We start from the raw sequence: 21,871 nt of genomic DNA, 5'->3' as shown, positions 1-21,871 counted from the left end.
TGGGGGTCCGGGGAGCCCTTGAGCACCGATTGGGCCCTTTGGGGCTCGGTGGGTCCGTTGGGGGTGTGGGCGACCCTTGCGGACCTGGGGAGGTCCTTTGGGGTCCGGGGGACCCTTTGGGGGTCCGGTGGTCCCTTTGGGAGCCCGGTGGACCTTTGGGGACCAGGTGAGGGCCTTCGGGGGTCCAGTGGGTCCTTCGGGAGCCTGGGGGACCTTTGAGGACCGGAGGCCTCCTTCTGGGGTGGGGTAGAGCAATCGGGGCCCTTTGGGAGCCCTGGGAGCCCGGGGAAGGCCTTTGGGGCCCTGGGGAGGGCGTTGGGGGGGCTGGGGGCCCTGTGGGGACCGGGGAGGGCCTTTGGGGCTCGGGTATGGCCTTTTTCGGGTCTGGGGCCCTTTGGGTGCCTGGGCACCTTTGGGGACTGGGTGAGGGTCTTTGGGGGTCCGGGGGGGGGGTCCTTTGGAAGCCCAGAGAACCTTTGAGGACCGGGGGCGTCCTTCGGGGTTGTGGTAGGGGGATAGGAACCTTTGGGGTTGGGGTAGAGGACCTCACAACACTGTTCAATTGAAACTTGTGTATTATAACGACCACACTCAAATTCTCTTCCAAAATCTCTTCAAAAATCACCTTTTAAAATGTCTCTAGCTGTTTCGCCGAAATAGTTCCATAAAATAGCTAAAACGGTTTCGCCAAAATTATCCCTAAACGGAATTTCGGCATGTTCCTTTTGTTTGGCATCTCTGCGCCAATGCATTTCAAATTATTTGGAAACCTTTTCGCGCGCTAAGATCAAAACGTCTGCTCGGAAACGATTCTCTTGTTAGAAACAACAAATTAATTTCCCTTTCGTGAATCAATTCTCTTTAGAACAACAAATTAATTCCCCTTTCGTGTCAATCAATCAATCATGACATCATCGTGTGATCTAAACTGTTGTCTCCGAGACAATTCTCTTTGGAAATGTAAAGTCATTAATTAACTCGACGTCATCTGCCAGACATTAATTAACTGTTTCCCGGGAACTCGTAACATTTGGCTTGAACAACAATAACAAATACTGTTTCCGGGAACCTCATAACATCTGGCTCGAACTGGAAGGAAGTGTCATTAACTTTGCTTCGAACAACAATAACATTGACCCCATTAACCACGTGTTCTCCCTAATGACTCTGTTCAAAACATCAACAACATTGACCTTGGCATTTTGCCTCGGAAACAATAACAACATAGACCATCGCTGAGGGCGTGCCAAAAACACACCTGGAGAAAGAGGTCATGGAGAAAGAGGTCATTGACCCTGTCCTCATTAAACTATGCAAAAAAGTTGTAGGTGGCAGCAGGGGTGAGGGATCGGAGTTATAGGGTCATCTCTACTGACTTGATATTTCCAAATTGGCCAGATTTTAATGGAGGTACTAGTAAAAATATGAGTAATAATTTAGATTCTTTTGAGGAGGAGGAGGAAGGCAGAGTCTTGGCTGTGGCTTATTTATATTAGATCTCCAGAGCCTATAGGTGAGCATGGCTCGAATCTTCTAGCAACGTTGTTTCCCAAAAATTGCCATCTGACCTCTCTCTCTCTCTCTTTTGTTTTAACCGTTCATAAACTAACCTTCTATCTTAAAATGGTGTGCAATATGCATCGACTTTTATATACGCTAGGTACGTTTTTAGCATTTATGAATTTAGGGCTTGCCAATGATGCTTTAAATACTGGCACCGCTCAGCCACAGCCAAGACTCTGCCTCCCCCCTCCTCCCTCTCTTCTCTTAAAAGGATTTTATCTCTATTTGAACTTTTATTTACCCTCTCCAAAAATCAGTTTCATAATCTGGACCAGATTGAAACCACCTAATAATCATCTTCTTAGGACCCCCCAGAGGGGAAAAGACCTTGATAGAAGTTTGTGAAATAAATTATTACTTATTTTAGAATGCTGTATTGAACTGTAACTAAATTTATGACTTGGAATCAAAATCAATGTACTGCATACATGGAATTAATATTACACAGACCTAATAACAAAAGTTTATATACTATTTGAATTAGGACAATAGGAATATTTATTTTATAACATAAAAAAAAGTAGTCGCCCTCCCGCATGTTCTGTACCCTGCCCTTCTTTTTAGAGATTCTAATATCTGCGATTTTTCTTAAATTCACGTTTGCTATTTAAATATTATAAATTTTCACTTGGTTTTCGAATTTTTGTAGTAACAATGAATTAGTTTTGAGGTTTAAAATTGAAGAGCCGTTGGAATTAGCTAGGATTAATAAGGATAATTTTTATCGTAAGTCTGAAAATTCTCTATTTATGCACAAGTTTTTTGCTTTTTTTCAGGATTTAATGTTTGATATTCTATACTTTGTTTCGTTTGTTGAAGTGTTTCTTTGTTTTTACAATTTCATTGATGTATTGTATATACTCCTTGATTTTGAGGAAAATAAATAATGAAATAATTAGAAGTATAAGAAAATAAAAGTACACAATAAAAATAGATTGAATATGTAATATATAAGAAAAACAATGTAATAGCAATAAATAAAATAGAACAGTTAAAATCAACATCAGTCATAACTGTCAGGTTTTACTTATCAAGTTTTTTTACCGTAGAGCTATAAAAAATCGAGGATCGAGATAACATAGCGCCTACCGGTCAATCAAACAGTTCGTGATAACGAACTGTAAGTCAGGAGCGACCCAGCTCAATAGTAACCGAAACCCTAAAAAACGGGATTTTAATACCAATAGATACATCAAAAGAATCAGATTTCAATGCTGATTTCAAATATATGTTCCATCAAGTTTAGTCCACCTATCAAAAGTTACGCGCCTGAGAAAATTTGGCTGATTTTCGAAAAAAGGAGGAAAGACCCCTTAAAAGTTATAGAACATTTATAAGTTATAAGAAAAGTTATAGATTCAGCGTATCAGAGAACCCTACTGTAGAGTTTTCAAGCTCCTATCTGCAAAAATGTGGAATTTTGTATTTTTTGCCAGAAGAAAGATCACGGATATGTGTTTATTTATTTTTTGTTTGTTTTCTTTCCAGGGGTGATCGTAGCGACCAAGTTGTCCTAGAATATCATGGGAGAGACTCATTCGAACGGAAATTAAAAGTTCTAGTGTCCTTTTTTAAGTGACCAAAAAAATGGAGGACACCTAGGCCCCCTCCCACGCTCATTTTTTCCCAAAGTCACCCGATCAAAAATTTGAGATAGCCATTTTGTTCAGCATGGTCAAAAATATGATAACTATCTCTTTTAGGATGACTTAATTCGCCAAAGTCCCCAGGGAGAGGGCTGAAAGTTATGAACTTTACCCAATGTTAACATTTAATATTGGTTATGGGGGAGCATCCAGACGTTTTCCGGGGTATATTTGCTGGTAGGGGGGGGGGGAGGGGGCGGGGGTTATGTGGGAGGATCTTTACATGAAAGTTTTCATGTGGGAACATTGCTATGAAGGGGGCGCCGGATTTTCCAGCATTATTTAAAAAAAAAGATCAGAAATTAAACAAAAAAAAAACAAGTTTTTCAACTGAAAGTAAGGAGCAACATAAATACCTAAAACGAACGGAAAATATTACGTATATGATTGGGTTCGCCCCCTAGTCAACCTCGCTCTTTAAGCCAAAGATTTTTTAGTAATTTCATAAGAGCTATTTATTCTAATTAACGGCCTTTGTGATTAAGGGGTCATTTTTAAAGAATTAGAATAAAATTCGAACTTTAGCGTAAAGAGCGAGGTATTGACTAAGGGGGCGAACCCCTTAATATACGTACTAAAAATATTTGACTATAGAAATTCGTTACGTAAGTTAATTCGTAAGTTACGTATATTTATCACTAATAAAAACGTTCGTATATAAAATCAAACAACGTTCGAGAAAGTCATTTAACCAAATAGGAGTAAAATTAATATGCACATTTGTTGTTGATTATTCATGTACGGTGAGTCATAATCAAAACCTGCATTTATTCAAAGACTTTCAAAAATCAAATAAAAAAAACAAGTTTTTTCAACTGAAAGTAAAGACCGACGTTAAAACTTAAAACGAACAGAAATTATTCTGTATATGAAAGGGGCTGTCCCCTCCTCAACGCTTCGCTCTTTACGCTAGAGTTTGACTTTTCCACAACTTCTTTTTTTTAAATAATAAAAAACTTGAGCGTAAAGAGCAAGGCGTTGAGGAGGGGACAGCCCCTTTCATTTACGGAATAATATCTGTTCGTTTTTAAGTTTTAACGTCGCTCCTTACTTTCAGTTAAAAAAACTTGTTTTTTTTTTATATTTAATATATGTAATAAACCATCCTTTCTCTGTTTCATCTGCCAATTTTACCTTATTTTACCAATTTTACTGGCCGGCTTTTTATTTTACGGTAATTTTACAATAGCAGTCTTCACTGTCAGGTTTTACTTATCAAGTTTTTTTTACCATACAGCTAAACTAAATCAAGGATAGAGAGAACATACCGGTCAATATATGTAATAAACCATCCTTTCTCTGTTTCATCTGCAATCACTTGTCCACTTCGACCAAGGTATTTTATGAATTCAGTTAATGTTACCCACTGTGTTGCAGTCATATGGACGTGATTTCTGTCGTGAATGTATTCCTGATATACAACATTGGCGTTCACCCTACGGGTACCATACTGCCTTCGAAGTAAATCTAAGTAGGTTTTTTCGAACTCTCTGCAAAAAAAAATGAAATCAATATGCTATTGTTGGTTGTGGTTCTTCGTGTACTTATTTGCTGCTTGACAAAAGACTGCTCACATGACATTCGTCATTCCTGGGACGTCATTCAATATGTGACGTCAGCAATTCACGTCATTCCTAAACGAACAAAATTTTTCACCAGCTTCACAGATTAGTTGTGGCAAAAAGTCAACACGGTCAATCAATAGCAAAAAAGGTTCAAATTTGGGTAGCCAAAAGTGCTCCCCAACTCTTCAACTTGGGACACTACACATATCCAGTTCAGGATGAAATCAGGGAGGCGGAGGTAATTTTACAAATCACATCCCAATTTTATATGTTACATACTGTGAAACTACAAGAACACTGTGTGAAATAGTTTTTGATAAATCTATCCCCAGTTGGCCCAAAGTCTTAATTGCTTTCATTTCAACCATCATATACATACTATTGTTCCTTAGTTTTCCTTAAAAAAAAAAAAAAAAAAACTCAATAGAAACCTACTTCTTTTCTGTATAAACTTCAAAAATACAGAATTACATGCAATATACAATTTCGAATTTTAAAGCTCCCGCTCCTTTCCCTCTCAAAGAAGTATTTTAGATTTAGGAGACTAGGGGAAACAAGACATTTTGATGGAGAAGAATTGCTTATATTTTTAGTCAGATGTAAATCAACTGAATGTTCATAATCATCAGAAGGAATACAAAATTCTCTTGCGAATTAGCTTCAATGTATTTTTTTTTCTACAGATGAATTTGCGTGGAAAGAATGGTAATAGAAACTTCGAAGGAGGCTTATTCGATCGGAAATCGCACGTTCTAGTACATTTTTTAAGAGATAAAATTAATAAGAGGGCAACCAGACCCACTCCCGAGCTTATTTTGTAACCCCCGTGAACCCCTAAAGTCATCTGATTAAAAATTTGAGATAGCCATTTTATTCAAAACAATTAAAGGATCCACTGAATATTCTCTTACTGATGATATGACCCCGCAGCCCCTGGGGCAACAGCCATAAGATATACAAGTTGCTCAATTTTACACATAGGCTTTTTACTGGAAAAGAGGGGAGGGGTTCATGTTGGGTGAGCAATTGGCTCAAAGCTTTCAAAGATATTTCTCTGGTCCACATTTTGTTGTGAATGGGGAAGGGGGGGGGGGAACAGGGCAAGAAATGGGTAAAAAAAAGTGTTTGTTCCTGATTAGTAGTATTTTGAGCAAGCTCTAACAGATTGTTCGCTATGCCAAGATTCCCAGTGCCTTCCAAGGGCTTACTACGGAAACGCCATGTGTATTCAAGTAAACCAAAAGATGCTATGTGCGCTGGATTTTTCATAATATCTTTGGAATGACTTATTAGATCTTGAAACCTCGAGGGAATGGTAGTTAGAGGGATGAGTATTCTGTGGATTTTGGGCAGAATTAAAATGAAAGACACTATATGTATCCAGTTCATTTAAATACCATATCTACAATATCTTGGAAATGGCTACGGGATAGTTAGAATTTTCAGCTACTTTTCAGCAAAGGAAGGTAGGGAAGGAATATTGAAATTTAGTGCTAGGGAAATGGGCAGACAGTTTTTGTCTCCCATCCAGATGAAAATAAGGTTTTTGAACTATGAACTTTTATTAGACTAATAATTTGTGCAGGTTGAAGTGGTAAGATAAATCAGAGACTACGTGAGGCCAAGCCGTCAAAATGGCATATTTGCAAAATCTCAGGATAGCCTAAAGGAATTAAATTAAAACTGTTGGAAAATATTGAGGGGATCCAAATCAAAAGACACTATGCACATCAAGGTTATCGAAATACCGTATCTGCAATATCTCGGGATGGGATATTAATGGCTAAAGGGATAAAATTGAAATTTTGAGGAGTAGCCTAATGGAAGTGTTCGGGGGGGGGGGTCAAGTGGATTGTAAATCTTGATTTGCAGGGGGGAGCTAAATCGAAAGACGCTATATATATATATATATATATAATATATATATATATATATATAGCGTCTTTCGATTTAGCTCCCCCCTGCAAATCAAGATTTACAATCCACTTGACCCCCCCCCCCGAACACTTCCATTAGGCTACTCCTCAAAATTTCAATTTTATCCCTTTAGCCATTAATATCCCATCCCGAGATATTGCAGATACGGTATTTCGATAACCTTGATGTGCATAGTGTCTTTTGATTTGGATCCCCTCAATATTTTCCAACAGTTTTAATTTAATTCCTTTAGGCTATCCTGAGATTTTGCAAATATGCCATTTTGACGGCTTGGCCTCACGTAGTCTCTGATTTATCTTACCACTTCAACCTGCACAAATTATTAGTCTAATAAAAGTTCATAGTTCAAAAACCTTATTTTCATCTGGATGGGAGACAAAAACTGTCTACCCATTTCCCTAGCACTAAATTTCAATATTCCTTCCCTACCTTCCTTTGCTGAAAAGTAGCTGAAAATTCTAACTATCCCGTAGCCATTTCCAAGATATTGTAGATATGGTATTTAAATGAACTGGATACATATAGTGTCTTTCATTTTAATTCTGCCCAAAATCCACAGAATACTCATCCCTCTAACTACCATTCCCTCGAGGTTTCAAGATCTAATAAGTCATTCCAAAGATATTATGAAAAATCCAGCGCACATAGCATCTTTTGGTTTACTTGAATACACATGGCGTTTCCGTAGTAAGCCCTTGGAAGGCACTGGGAATCTTGGCATAGCGAACAATCTGTTAGAGCTTGCTCAAAATACTACTAATCAGGAACAAACACTTTTTTTTACCCATTTCTTGCCCTGTTCCCCCCCCCCCTTCCCCATTCACAACAAAATGTGGACCAGAGAAATATCTTTGAAAGCTTTGAGCCAATTGCTCACCCAACATGAACCCCTCCCCTCTTTTCCAGTAAAAAGCCTATGTGTAAAATTGAGCAACTTGTATATCTTATGGCTGTTGCCCCAGGGGCTGCGGGGTCATATCATCAGTAAGAGAATATTCAGTGGATCCTTTAATTGTTTTGAATAAAATGGCTATCTCAAATTTTTAATCAGATGACTTTAGGGGTTCACGGGGGTTACAAAATAAGCTCGGGAGTGGGTCTGGTTGCCCTCTTATTAATTTTATCTCTTAAAAAATGTACTAGAACGTGCGATTTCCGATCGAATAAGCCTCCTTCGAAGTTTCTATTACCATTCTTTCCACGCAAATTCATCTGTAGAAAAAAAAATACATTGAAGCTAATTCGCAAGAGAATTTTGTATTCCTTCTGATGATTATGAACATTCAGTTGATTTACATCTGACTAAAAATATAAGCAATTCTTCTCCATCAAAATGTCTTGTTTCCCCTAGTCTCCTAAATCTAAAATACTTCTTTGAGAGGGAAAGGAGCGGGAGCTTTAAAATTCGAAATTGTATATTGCATGTAATTCTGTATTTTTGAAGTTTATACAGAAAAGAAGTAGGTTTCTATTGAGTTTTTTTTTTTTTTTTTTTAAGGAAAACTAAGGAAAAATAGTATGTATATGATGGTTGAAATGAAAGCAATTAAGACTTTGGGCCAACTGGGGATAGATTTATCAAAAACTATTTCACACAGTGTTCTTGTAGTTTCACAGTATGTAACATATAAAATTGGGATGTGATTTGTAAAATTACCTCCGCCTCCCTGATTTCATCCTGAACTGGATATGTGTAGTGTCCCAAGTTGAAGAGTTGGGGAGCACTTTTGGCTACCCAAATTTGAACCTTTTTTGCTATTGATTGACCGTGTTGACTTTTTGCCACAACTAATCTGTGAAAGCTGGTGAAAAATTTTGTTCGTTTAGGAATGACGTGAATTGCTGACGTCACATATTGAATGACGTCCCAGGAATGACGAATGTCATGTGAGCAGTCTTTTGTCAAGCAGCAAATAAGTACACGAAGAACCACAACCAACAATAGCATATTGATTTCATTTTTTTTTGCAGAGAGTTCGAAAAAACCTACTTAGATTTACTTCGAAGGCAGTATGGTACCCGTAGGGTGAACGCCAATGTTGTATATCAGGAATACATTCACGACAGAAATCACGTCCATATGACTGCAACACAGTGGGTAACATTAACTGAATTCATAAAATACCTTGGTCGAAGTGGACAAGTGATTGCAGATGAAACAGAGAAAGGATGGTTTATTACATATATTGACCGGTATGTTCTCTCTATCCTTGATTTAGTTTAGCTGTATGGTAAAAAAAACTTGATAAGTAAAACCTGACAGTGAAGACTGCTATTGTAAAATTACCGTAAAATAAAAACCCCGTCAGTAAAATTGGTAAAATAAGGTAAAATTGGCAGATGAAACAGAGAAAGGATGGTTTATTACATATATTAAATATAAAAAAAAAACAAGTTTTTTTAACTGAAAGTAAGGAGCGACGTTAAAACTTAACACGAAAAGAAATTATTCTGTATATGAAAGGGGCTGTCCCCTCCTCAACGCCTTGCTCTTTACGCTAAAGTTTTTTATTTTTTAAAAAACAGAGTTGTGAGAAAGTCAAACTCTAGCGTAAAGAGCGAGGCGTTGAGGAGGGGACATCCCCTTTCATTTACAGCATAATTTCTGTTCGTTTTAAGTTTTAACGTCGCTCCTTATTTTCAGTTGAAAAAACTTGTTTTTTTTATTTAATTTTTGAACGTTTTTGAATAAATGCAGGTTTTGATTTTGACTCACCGTACATGAATAATCAACACCAAATTTGCATATTAATTTTAATCCTATTTGGTTAAATGGCTTTCTCGAACGTTGTTTGATTTTATTTACGAACGTTTTTATTAGTAATAAATATACGTAACTTACGAATTAACTTACGTAACGAATTTCTATAGTCAAATATTTTTAGTACGTATATTAAGGGGTTCGCCCCCTTAGTCAATACCTCGCTCTTTACGCTAAAGTTCGAATTTTATTCTAATTCTTTAAAAATGACCCCTTAATCACAAAGGCCGTTAATTAGAATAAATAGCTCTTATGAAATTACTAAAAAATCTTTGGCTTAAAGAGCGAGGTTGACTAGGGGGCGAACCCAATCATATACGTAATATTTTCCGTTCGTTTTAGGTATTTATGTTGCTCCTTACTTTCAGTTGAAAAACTTGTTTTTTTTTTGTTTAATTTCTGATCTTTTTTTTTTAAATAATGCTGGAAAATCCGGCGCCCCCTTCATAGCAATGTTCCCACATGAAAACTTTCATGTAAAGATCCTCCCACATAACCCCCGCCCCAGCCCCCCCCCCCTACCAGAAAATATACCCCTGAAAACGTCTGTATGCTCCCCAATAACCAATATTAAATGTTAACATTGGGTAAAGTTCATAACTTTCAGCCCTCTCCCTGGGGACTTTGGCGAATTAAGTCATCCTAAAAGAGATAGTTATCATATTTTTGACCATGCTGAACAAAATGGCTATCTCAAATTTTTGATCGGGTGACTTTGGGAAAAAATGAGCGTGGGAGGGGGCCTAGGTGTCCTCCATTTTTTTGGTCACTTAAAAAAGGACACTAGAACTTTTAATTTCCGTTCCAATGAGTCCTCCCATGATATTCTAGGACAACTGGGTCGATACGATCACCCCTGGGGAAAAAGAAAACAAACAAAAAATAAATAAACACATATCCGTGATCTTTCTTCTGGCAAAAAATACAAAATTCCACATTTTTGCAGATAGGAGCTTGAAAACTCTACAGTAGGGTTCTCTGATACGCTGAATCTATAACTTTTCTTATAACTTATAAATGTTCTATAACTTTTAAGGGGTCTTTCCTCCTTTTTTCGAAAATCAGCCAAATTTTCTCAGGCGCGTAACTTTTGATAGGTGGACTAAACTTGATGGAACATATATTTGAAATCAGCATTGAAATCTGATTCTTTTGATGTATCTATTGGTATTAAAATCCCGTTTTTTAGGGTTTCGGTTACTATTGAGCTGGGTCGCTCCTGACTTACAGTTCGTTATCACGAACTGTTTGATTGACCGGTAGGCGCTATGTTATCTCGATCCTCGATTTTTTATAGCTCTACGGTAAAAAAACTTGATAAGTAAAACCTGACAGTTATGACTGATGTTGATTTTAACTGTTCTATTTTATTTATTGCTATTACATTGTTTTTCTTATATATTACATATTCAATCTATTTTTATTGTGTACTTTTATTTTCTTATACTTCTAATTATTTCATTATTTATTTTCCTCAAAATCAAGGAGTATATACAATACATCAATGAAATTGTAAAAACAAAGAAACACTTCAACAAACGAAACAAAGTATAGAATATCAAACATTAAATCCTGAAAAAAAGCAAAAAACTTGTGCATAAAAAGAAAGTTTTCTGACTTATGGTAAAAATTATCCTTCTTAACCCTAGCTAATTCCAACGGCTCTTCAATTTTAAACCTCAAAACTAATTCATTGTTACTACAAAAATTCGAAAACCAAGTGAAAATTTATAATATTTAAATAGCAAACGTGAATTTAAGAAAAATCGCAGATATTAGAATCTCTAAAAAGAAGGGCAGGGTACAGAACATGCGGGAGGGCGACTACTTTTTTTTATGTTATAAAATAAATATTCCTATTGTCCTAATTCAAATAGTATATAAACTTTTGTTATTAGGTCTGTGTAATATTAATTCCATGTATGCAGTACATTGATTTTGATTCCAAGTCATAAATTTAGTTACAGTTCAATACAGCATTCTAAAATAAGTAATAATTTATTTCACAAACTTCTATCAAGGTCTTTTCCCCCCTGGGGGGGTCCTAAGAAGATGATTATTAGGTGGTTTCAATCTGGTCCAGATTATGAAACTGATTTTTTGGAGAGGGTAAATAAAAGTTCAAATAGAGATAAAATCCTTTTAAGAGAAGAGAGGAGGAGGGGGGAGGCAGAGTCTTGGCTGTGGCTGAGCGGTGCCAGTATTTAAAGCATCATTGGCAAGCCCTAAATTCATAAATGCTAAAAACGTACCTAGCGTATATAAAAGTCGATGCATATTGCACACCATTTTAAGATAGAAGGTTAGTTTATGAACGGTTAAAACAAAAAGAGAGAGAGAGAGAGAGGTCAGATGGCAATTTTTGGGAAACAACGTTGCTAGAAGATTCGAGCCATGCTCACCTATAGGCTCTGGAGATCTAATATAAATAAGCCACAGCCAAGACTCTGCCTTCCTCCTCCTCCTCAAAAGAATCTAAATTATTACTCATATTTTTACTAGTACCTCCATTAAAATCTGGCCAATTTGGAAATATCAAGTCAGTAGAGATGACCCTATAACTCCGATCCCTCACCCCTGCTGCCACCTACAACTTTTTTACATAGTTTAATGAGGACAGGGTCAATGACCTCTTTCTCAATGACCTCTTTCACCAGGTGTGTTTTTGACACGCCCTCAGTGAATGCCAATGTTGTTGTTGTTTCCGAGGCAAAATGCCAAGGTCAATGTTGTTGTTGTTTTGAACAGAGTAATTTGGGAGAACACGTGGTTAATGGGGTCAATGTTGTTGTCGTTCGAAGCAAAGTTAATGACACTTCCTTCCTGTTCGAGGCAGATGTTATGATCCAGAAACAGTATTTGTTATTGTTGTTTCCAAGCCAAATGTTACGAGTTCCCGGGAAACAGTTAATTAATGTCTGACAGATGACGTCAAGTTAATTAATGTCCTTTGCATTTCCAAAGAGAATTGTCTAGGAGAAACAGTTAGATCACACATGATGTCATGATTGATTGATTGACACGAAAGGGGAATTAATTTGTTGTTCTAAAGAGAATTGATTCACGAAATGGAAATTAATTTGTTGTTTCTAACAAGAGAATCGTTTCCGAGCAGACGTTTTGATCTTAGCGTGCGAAAAGGTTTCCAAATAATTTGAAATGCATTGGCACAGAGATGCCAAACAAAAGGAACATGCCGAAATTCCGTTTAGGGATAATTTTGGCGAAAACGCTTTAGCTATTTTATGGAACTATTTCGGCGAAACAGCTAGAGACTTTTTAAAAGGTGATTTTTGAAGAGATTTTGGAGAAGAATTTGAGTGTGGTCGTTATAATACACAAGTTTCAATTGAACAGTGTTGTGAGGTCCTCTACCCCAACCCCAAAGGTTACGCTCCCCCTACCCCCCCCCCCCAGGCATCCCCTCGTCCTCAAAGGTTCTCTGGGCTTCCAAAGGCCCCCCCCCGCCCCCCCAACCCCCACCCCCCCTCCCCCAAGGTGCCCCCGCCCCCCAACGGCCCCCGACCCTAAACAGGCCCTACCCGCGCCCCCAACGGCCCTCTCCCGGTCCCCAAAGGTCCACCAGACCCACAAACGCCCACCACCGGTCCCCACAGGCCCTCCCCGGGCACCCAGGGCTCTCCAAGGGCCCCGAGGGCTCGACCCCCCCCCCGATGGAGGCCACCGGTCCACACCGGGCCCCCAGGCTCCCACCGGCCCCCGTCGCCCCCCACCGGTCAACCCCTAGCCCCCACAGATCCTCCTGGCGTCCCAAGCGCCCCCGGCATCACACCCGCATACCCCGGAGCCCACCTCAATTCTCTCGGTCCTCACGGGAACACACAACCCCAACGGAACCACCGAGTCCCAACGGGCCCACACTGTGCTCAAGGTGTCCCCGGCCCACCCCAGACAATCCCCTAGGTCTCCACGGTTCACTGGGCTCCCAACGGACCAGACGGTCCTCACGGACCCTCTCCGACGAGCAAAGACCCTCCCCCGCCCGCCCCCGACTCCGATCGGTCCCCCAAGGGCCACACAGGCGCACCTCTTACCCCACCCCCCCTCCCGGACCCCTGGCGACCCCCACGCCCTCCCCCGAACCCACCCAAGATACACCTCTACAATTTTAACAATGTTTATTGTTTTATTATATACTTTTAGTAACAGTTCCTGTAATAAATTACCGCCTACAACCATTTTCCAACTTGAAGTACTGATATTGTTAACCCACTTTTCTCACTGAAAAAGAAATTAGTTTTTAATAAATTATAATTTTCCAAATAATATAAAAATTTTCAACTTTAGGACGGATCTCTCTCGACGAGATGAAAAATTTAAAATACTATTCAAAATTTTTAGCAGAAGATAAAACAAGTTCAAGTTTTCTTCTGAATTTTACAAACGAACGTGTTCCAATTCTAATTTCTCCAAAGAAAACAAAATGTTCCACTTCAGTTCTATATTTCACAAAGATATAAAGAAATTTAAAGTTCAAGTCTAAATTTTTCGGTGGAAGATAGAAAAAGTAATACCATACTTGTGAATATTTTCACGGAAAATAAAAAGTTCTAGTTCAATTTACAATTTCCTCAACGAAGTGAAGAAAGGTTCAAGTTCTCTTCTGAATTTTACCAAAGAATAAAATTCAATTCTAATTTCATCAGAGAAAATAAAAATCTTCCACTTCATTTCCTTATTTCACAAAGATATAAAGAAATTTAAAGTACAATTCTAAATTTTTCGGTGGAATATAGAAAAAGTACTCCCATACTTGTGAATATTTCCCCGGAAGATAGAAAGTTCTAGTTCAATTTACATTGTACTCAATGGAGTCTTGGACAGTTCAGGTTCTATTCTGAATTTTAACAAATAAAAAAATTAAATTCTAATATCACAAGAGACAATAAAATCTTCCACTTCAGTTCTTTTTTTCACGAAGACATAAAGAAATTTAAAGTTCAATTATAAATGTTTTGGAGGGAGATAGAAAAAGAAAGACCATATTTGTGAATATTTTCCAGGAATATAAAAAGTTCTAATTCAATTGACATTGTCCTCAATTTAGTGAATTAAAATTCAAGGTATCTTCTGAATTTTAAAACAGAACAAGAAACAATTCTAAAATTGTCAGAGAAAAAACAAATAATACACTTAAGTTCTATATTTATCAAAGACATAAATAAATTTAAAGTAAACTTCTAAATATTTCGGTGGAAGATAGAAAAAGAACTACCATACTTGTGAATATTTTCCCGGAAAATAAAAGTTCTAGTTCAATTTACAATTTCCTCAACGAAGTGAAGAAAGGTTCAAGTTCTCTTCTGAAATTTAAAAAAGAACAAAATTCAATTCTAATTTCAACAGAGAAAAAAAAAATATTCAATTTCAAATCTTTATTTCCCAAATAAATAAAGAAATTAAAAGTAAAATTATAAGTTTTTCCATGGAAGATATACACAGCAAGAAACTCCACGTTAATAATGCCACTTAAGATATTAATATATTGATAAATTTACAAGGTCAACAATGAAGAATATGAATGTTAAACTTCTATTCTGAATTTTACCAAAGACAAAAATAATATAAAAATATATAACAAGACAATAAAATAATAAAACGTCAGTTCTATATTTAACAAAGAGATAAATAAATTTAAAGTACAATTCTAAATTTTTATGTTGAAGATAGAAACAGCAATCCCATACTTTTAATTATTTTCACGGACGATAAAAAGTTCTATCTCAATTTAAAATGTTATAACTGAAGTCAATTTCATTTCAATATATCTTATTACTTTTAACAAATAACATAATTCAAGTATAATTTTAACAGAGAAAATAATAATCTTACTCTTCAGTTATCTATTACGCAAAGACATAAAGAAATTCAAAGTAAAATTCTAAATTTTTAGGAGGAATATAGAAAAAGCAATACCATACCTGTGAATATTTCCCATGAAAATAATAAATTCTATTTATATTTACAGTATTCTCAACGAAGTGAAGGAATGTTCAAGTTCTCTTCTGAATTTTAATAAAGAAAACAAGTAAAGTATACTTTCAAAAGAGAAAATAAAAATCTTCAACTTCAGTTACTTATATCACAAGTACATAAAGACATTTAGAGGTAAATTCTAAAATTTTCTGTGGAAGATAGAAAAAGTAAGACCATACCTGTGATTATTTTCACTGAAGATAAAAAGTTCTAGTTCAATTTAAAATTTTCTCAACGAAGTCAAGGAAAGTTCAAGTTCTCTTCTGAATTTTACTAAAGAACAAAATTCAATTCTAATTTCACCAGAGAAAATAAAAATCTTCCACTTCAGTAATTTATTTCACAAAGCAATAAAGAAATTTAAAGTTCAATTCTAAATTTTTAGATGTAAGATAGAAAATTTAATACAATTCCTTTGAATCTTTGCCCTGACGATAAAAAGTTCTAGTTCAATTTACAGGTTCCTCAATGAAGTGAATGAAAAGTCTATTTCTTGACTTAATATTACCAAAGACCAATAGTAAATTATAATTTTTTTCAGGTACAAAAAAAATACTCCAATTTAGTTACTTATTTCAAAAATCAATAAGAAATTTAAATTAAAATTATAAATTTTTCGGAGTAAGATGGAAAAATAAATACAATATTTTTGTAAATTTTCCCGTACAAGAAACCGTTCTAGTTCATTTAACATATTTCTAGACGAAGTCAAGTAAGATTAAAGGTCTCTTATTAATTTTACCAAAGAAAAATATTCTATTTCTAAGTTAACAAGAGAAAATAAAAATCTTCAGATTCAGTTCTATATTTCATAAAGACAACAAGAAATATAAATTTATATTCCAAGTTTTTAGGAGGACGATAGAAAAGTAAGACCATACGTGTAAACATTTTCAATGAAGATAAAAAGGTCCAGTTCAATTTAAAATGTCATCAATGAAGTACAGTACAGTTCGAGTTCTAGTCGTCATTTTAACACCGCCCAAAATTCTATTCTACGGTATAAATAGAAAATAAAAATCTTAAAATTAATTTACTTATTTCACAATTATATATAGAAATTCAAAGTTAAATTCTACATTTCTCTGAGGAATATAGAAAAATTCATACAAGAGGTTTGACTATTTGCCCGGACGATAAAAAGGTCTAGTTCAATTTACAGTGTACGTCAAGAAGTCAATTAAATTTCAAGTTCTAGCCTGAATGTTTACACAGAACAATAGTCAATTCCAATTTTTCACAGAAAATAAAAATAGAAAACTTCAGTCATAAAATTAACAAAGAAATAAAGAAATTTAAAGTGCTATTAAAATTTTTCGGTGGGAGTTAGAAAAAGCAATGTCATACTTGTGATTATTTTAACGGAAAATAAAAAGTTCTAGTTCAATTTACAATTTCTCAACGAAGTGAAGTAATGTTCAAGTTCTCTTCTTAATTTTACAAAATAATAAAATTCATTTCTAATTTCACCAGATAATATAAAAATCTTCCACTTCAGTTTTATTTTTCCCAAAGACACAAAGAAATTCAAAGTTAAATTATAAATTTTTAGGTGGAAGATAGAAAAAGTAATACCAAACCAGTGAATATTTTCACGGAAGATAAAAAGTTCTAGTTCAATTTAAAATTTCTCAACGAAGTCAAGGAAAATTCAAGTTCTCTTCTGAATTTTACTAAAGAACAATATTCAATTCTAATTTCTCCAGAAAAAATAAAAATCTTCCACTTCAGTTCATTATTTCACAAAGACATAGAGAAATTTAAAGTTCAATTCTAGATATTTCAGGTGGAAGAAAAAAAAAGCAATACCATACTTGTGATTATTTTCACGGAAGATAAAAAGTTCTAGTTCATTTTTAAATTTTGTCAACAAAGTCAAGAAAAGTTCAAGTTCTCTTCTGAACTCTAACAAAGAACATGCTTCAACTAATTTTTTCAGAGAAAACAAAAATCTTCCTCTTCATGTCCTTATATCAAAAAGAAAAAGATAAATATAATGTTATCGAAGAATTTTTTCGTTTTTTGAGAGAAAATTAATGACAAGATTGTTAATATTATTAATTAATTTAAAAAGTTATACTTAATTTTCATAAGTACACGGACGATAAAATGTTTTAGGTCTACTGTCTATTCTAAGTGTTTAATATAAAAAAAGAAGAAAAAATGTTAAATTGTAATTTATTAAATCTTCACTGCGAATAAAATTTTCTAACTTTATTAATAGTTTAAAATCTATCTGTATCTGGTTGATAAAATAAATAACATTTATTTATAATTAAAAAACACCAAGAAAAATGTGAAATGTTAATTAAGAAAATAATAACGACGTCTAACATGACGATATTTATGCAGAGTTTCAACTCGATATGGCTAAGTTTGCTAAAAACAAGCTATTTTCTTGTGAAAACACGCGAAATCAGAAAAAATCTTGGTAGGTTATGTTAAGTGAGATTAGGTTAGCCTACATACGCGCGCAGATAGGTTAAGTTAGGTTAGATTAAGTTAGATTAGGTTAAGTTAGGTTAGGTTAGGATTAAGTTAGGTTAGGCTAGGTTAGCCTACATACGCGCGCGTACGTAGGCTAACCTAGCCTAACCTCACTTAATCTAACCTAACCTAACCGAACATAACCTTATCTAACTTAATCAGACCTCACTGACACTATCTGAGTGCGGCAGGCGGCTAACCTAACCTAATGGAACTTAAACTAACCTAACAATATTTTTTCTGATATATCGTGTTTTCGCAAGAAAATAGCTTGTTCTTATAAAACTTAGACATATCGAGTTCAAACTCTGCATAAATATCTTCATATAATCATAATTTCGTAGTTGATTAAGGAATATTGAAAATTTTTTCTGATTTGTGTGTTTTCGCAAGAAAATAGCTTTTTTTTAGCAAACTTAGCCACAGAGAGTTGAAACTCTTCATAAATATCTTCATTTTTAGTCTAAGTGCATCGGTAGTAATGGAAGATTGAACCTTTTTTCTGAGTTTGCGAGTTTTCACAAAGATAATAGCAGGTTGAACTAAAACTTTTTATCTTCCAGTTACATTTGAAATTGAAGTATAACTTTATAAAGTACGTGAAAATAATCACAATTATTTCATTAATTTTCTATAAAAAACCGAAAAATTAGACTAGAAAATTAAATTTCTCTCTGTTTCTGTGAAATATAGTATTGAAGTGGTAGAGTTTTTATTTCTCTGAAAAAATAAGAATTGAAGTATGTTCTTTGGTAGAAATCATAAGAGAAATTGAATTTTACTTGACTTCGTTGAGGAAATTTAGAAGTGAACTAGAATTTTTTATCTTCCAGGAAAATATTCATAAGTATGGGATTACTTTTCCTATCTTCCACCGAAAAATTTAGAATTGACCTTTGAATTTCTTAATGTCTTTCTGAAATATAGAACTGAAGTGTAAGATTTTTATTTTCTCTGGTGAAATTAGAATTGAAGTTTGTTCTTTGAGTAAAATTCAGAAGAGAACTTGAACTTTCCTTCACTTCGTTGATTAAATTTAAAATTTAACTAGAACTTTTTATCGTCCGTGAAAATATTCAGATGTATGGTATTACTTTGTAGATCATCCACCTAAAAATTTAGTAATGTAATTTAAATTTCTTTGTGTATTTTTGAAATATATAACTGAATTGTAATAGTTTTATTTTCTCGTTTGAACTTAGAATTTAATGTTGTTATTTTTTAAAATTCAGAAGAAAACTAGAACATGTAGTCAATTCGGTGATGAAAATTCAAATTTAACTATAAAGTTTTATGGTCCTGGAAAATAATAACCAATATGGCCTTACTTTTTCTAACGTCCTACGAAAAATTGTTATTTTACGTTAAATTTCTTTATTTCTGATTTAAATTAATGAATGTAGTTTGAGATTTTTGATTTTTCTGAAAAAATTAGAAATGACTAGTGTTCCTTTATAAAATTAAGGCGAGAACTTGAAATTACCTTGACTTCATTGAGGACACTGTAAATTGAAATAGAACTGTTTATCGACAGGGAAAATAGTAACAAGTATGGTATGAATTTTTCTATCTGACACCGAAAAATTTATTATTTAAATTTAAATTTATTTATTTATTATTTAAATATGTTTATGTATTTTAATAATATTATTTTATATTTATAATGTAGATTTTAATTTTGTTATGTTTTAATAAGCAGTATATACACTTAACGGTCAATGACGTCAGGGATGACAGTGTAAATTGAGATTTATCTGTCGATCTTAAGTGAAAATATTCAAAATTATGGTATTGCTTTTTCTATCTTCCATAGAAAAATTTATAATTTTAATTGAAATGTATTTATATCTTTATGAAATACGTAGCTGTATGGTAATATTTTTATTGTATCTTGGGAAAGTAGAATTGTATTTAGTAATTTTTTAAAATTCATATCATACATTTAATTTTAATTCTCTTCTTCGAGAAATATGTAAAATGTAATCTAAATTCTTCTTTTCATGGAAAAAATAAACCAATATGATGTTGATTTTTCCATCTTCCTCCGAAAGATTTAGTATTTTACTTTGTATGTCTTTATGTCTTTGTGAAATAAAGAACTAAAGTTGACGATTTTTGTTTTTTATGAAAATATTGGAATTGAATTATGTTCTTTGGTAATATTCAGAAGATAACTTGAAATTTCCTTGACTTCATTGAGGAAATTGTAAATTGAAATAGAACTTTTTATCGTAAGGTAAAATATTCACGTGTATGGTATTTCTTTTCTATCTTCCACCTAAAAATTTAGAATTGAACTTTGAATTTATTTATGTCTTTGAGAAATAATTAAATGAAGTTGAAGATTTTTTTTTTCTATTTATAAATTAGAATTTAATGTTGTTCTTTGAGTAAAATTCAGAAGATAACTTGAATTTTTCTTCACTTCGTTGAGAAAATTTAAAATTGAACTAGAACTTTTTATCTTCCGGGAAAATATTCACTTTTCTGTTATTACTTTTCTATCTTCCTCCTAAAAATTTATAATTGAACTTTGAATGTATTTGTTTCGTTTTGAACTAGAAAACTGAAGTGTGATATTTTTATTTTCTGTGTTTTACTTAGAATTGAATTTTGTTATTTATTAAAATTCAGAAGAAAACTTGAAAATTTCCTAATATAGGTGAGGAACTTTCACATTTAAATATAACTTTTTATTGTCCGGGAAAATAGTCACTTGTCTTGTATTTATTTTTATATCTTACTCCGAAAAATTTAGAAGTGTAATTTAAATTTCATTATGTCATTGCGAAATAAATAACTGAAGTGGGAGAGTATTTTTGTATCAGAAAAAATTAGAATATTAGATTGTTATGTGATATAATTAATTAGATAAATATAACTTTAATTTACTTAATTGATTAAATTTTAAATTTAAATATAACTTTTTATCTTACGTGAAAATATTAACAAGTATGGTAATACTTTTTCTATCTTCAATCGAAAAATTTAGAATTGTACTTTAAATTTCTTTATTTCTTTGCGAAATAAAGAACTGAAGTGGAAGATTTTTATTTTCTCTGGTGAAATTAGAATTGAATTGTGTTCTTTGAGTAAAATTCAGAAGAGAACTTTAACTTTCATTGACGTCGTTGAGAAAATTTTAAATTGAACTATAACATTTTATCGTCCTTGAAAATATTCACATGTATGGTATTACTTTTTCTATCGTCCATATAATAATTTAGAATTTTACTCTGATTTTATTTATTTATTTGTGATATAGAGAATTGAAGTGGAAGATTTTTATTGTCTCTGGTGACATTAGACTTGAATTTTATTCTTTAGTAAAAATCAGAAAAGAACTTGAACATTAATTCACATAGTTGAGGACATTGCATATGTAACTATAACTTATTATTGTCCGGTAAAATATTCACCTGTATGTTATTACTTTTTCTATTTTCATCATAAAAATTTAGAATTTAAATCTAAATATCTTTACTTCTGTGCGAAATAATGGACTTTAGTTTAAGATTTTTATTTTCTCTGTAAAAAGTAGAATTGAATTTTGTTCTTTTTTAATATTAAGAATAGACCCTGAACATTCAATGACGTCATGGTGTAAACTGTACAGTAATGTAGATCATTTTACCGTCCGTGAAAATATTCAAAAGTCTTTTAGTGCTTTTTATATCTTACATCTAAAAAGATAGAATTTTACTCTAAATTTATTTATGTATTTTTTAAATAAGTAACTGTAGTTGAATTTTTTTTTTATCTATTTTTGCCTTATAATTTAATTTTTTTCTTTTTTAACATTACTAATATATATCTAAATTTAATTGACTTAAGTGAGAAAATTTTAAATTGAGATAGAACTTTTTATATTCAGTGACAATGTTCAAAAGTCTTTTCTTAATTTTTATATCTTC

The 21,871-nt window shown here is 33.7% G+C and overlaps 1 protein-coding gene across 1 annotated transcript in view; it reads left to right on the top strand.

Moving 5' to 3' along the window:
- Window positions 1–21,871, top strand: part of kin17 (kin17 DNA and RNA binding protein) — a 91,434-nt gene that overhangs the window by 35,380 nt on the left and 34,183 nt on the right. Inside the window, exon 2 of the mRNA XM_089102805.1 lies at window positions 8,684–8,905. Coding sequence (XP_088958931.1) covers window positions 8,684–8,905 — 222 coding nt within the window. The remainder of the gene's footprint in view (window positions 1–8,683; window positions 8,906–21,871) is intronic.

The sequence above is a fragment of the Artemia sp. Qi Xiang Cuo genome, chromosome 16 (assembly GCF_049724085.1).
Source record: "Artemia sp. Qi Xiang Cuo chromosome 16, ASM4972408v1, whole genome shotgun sequence".
Taxonomy (NCBI): Eukaryota; Metazoa; Arthropoda; class Branchiopoda; order Anostraca; family Artemiidae; genus Artemia; species Artemia sp. Qi Xiang Cuo.
Note: the sequence above shows the minus strand (reverse complement) of the source record. Positions and strands in the feature narration are given on the sequence as shown.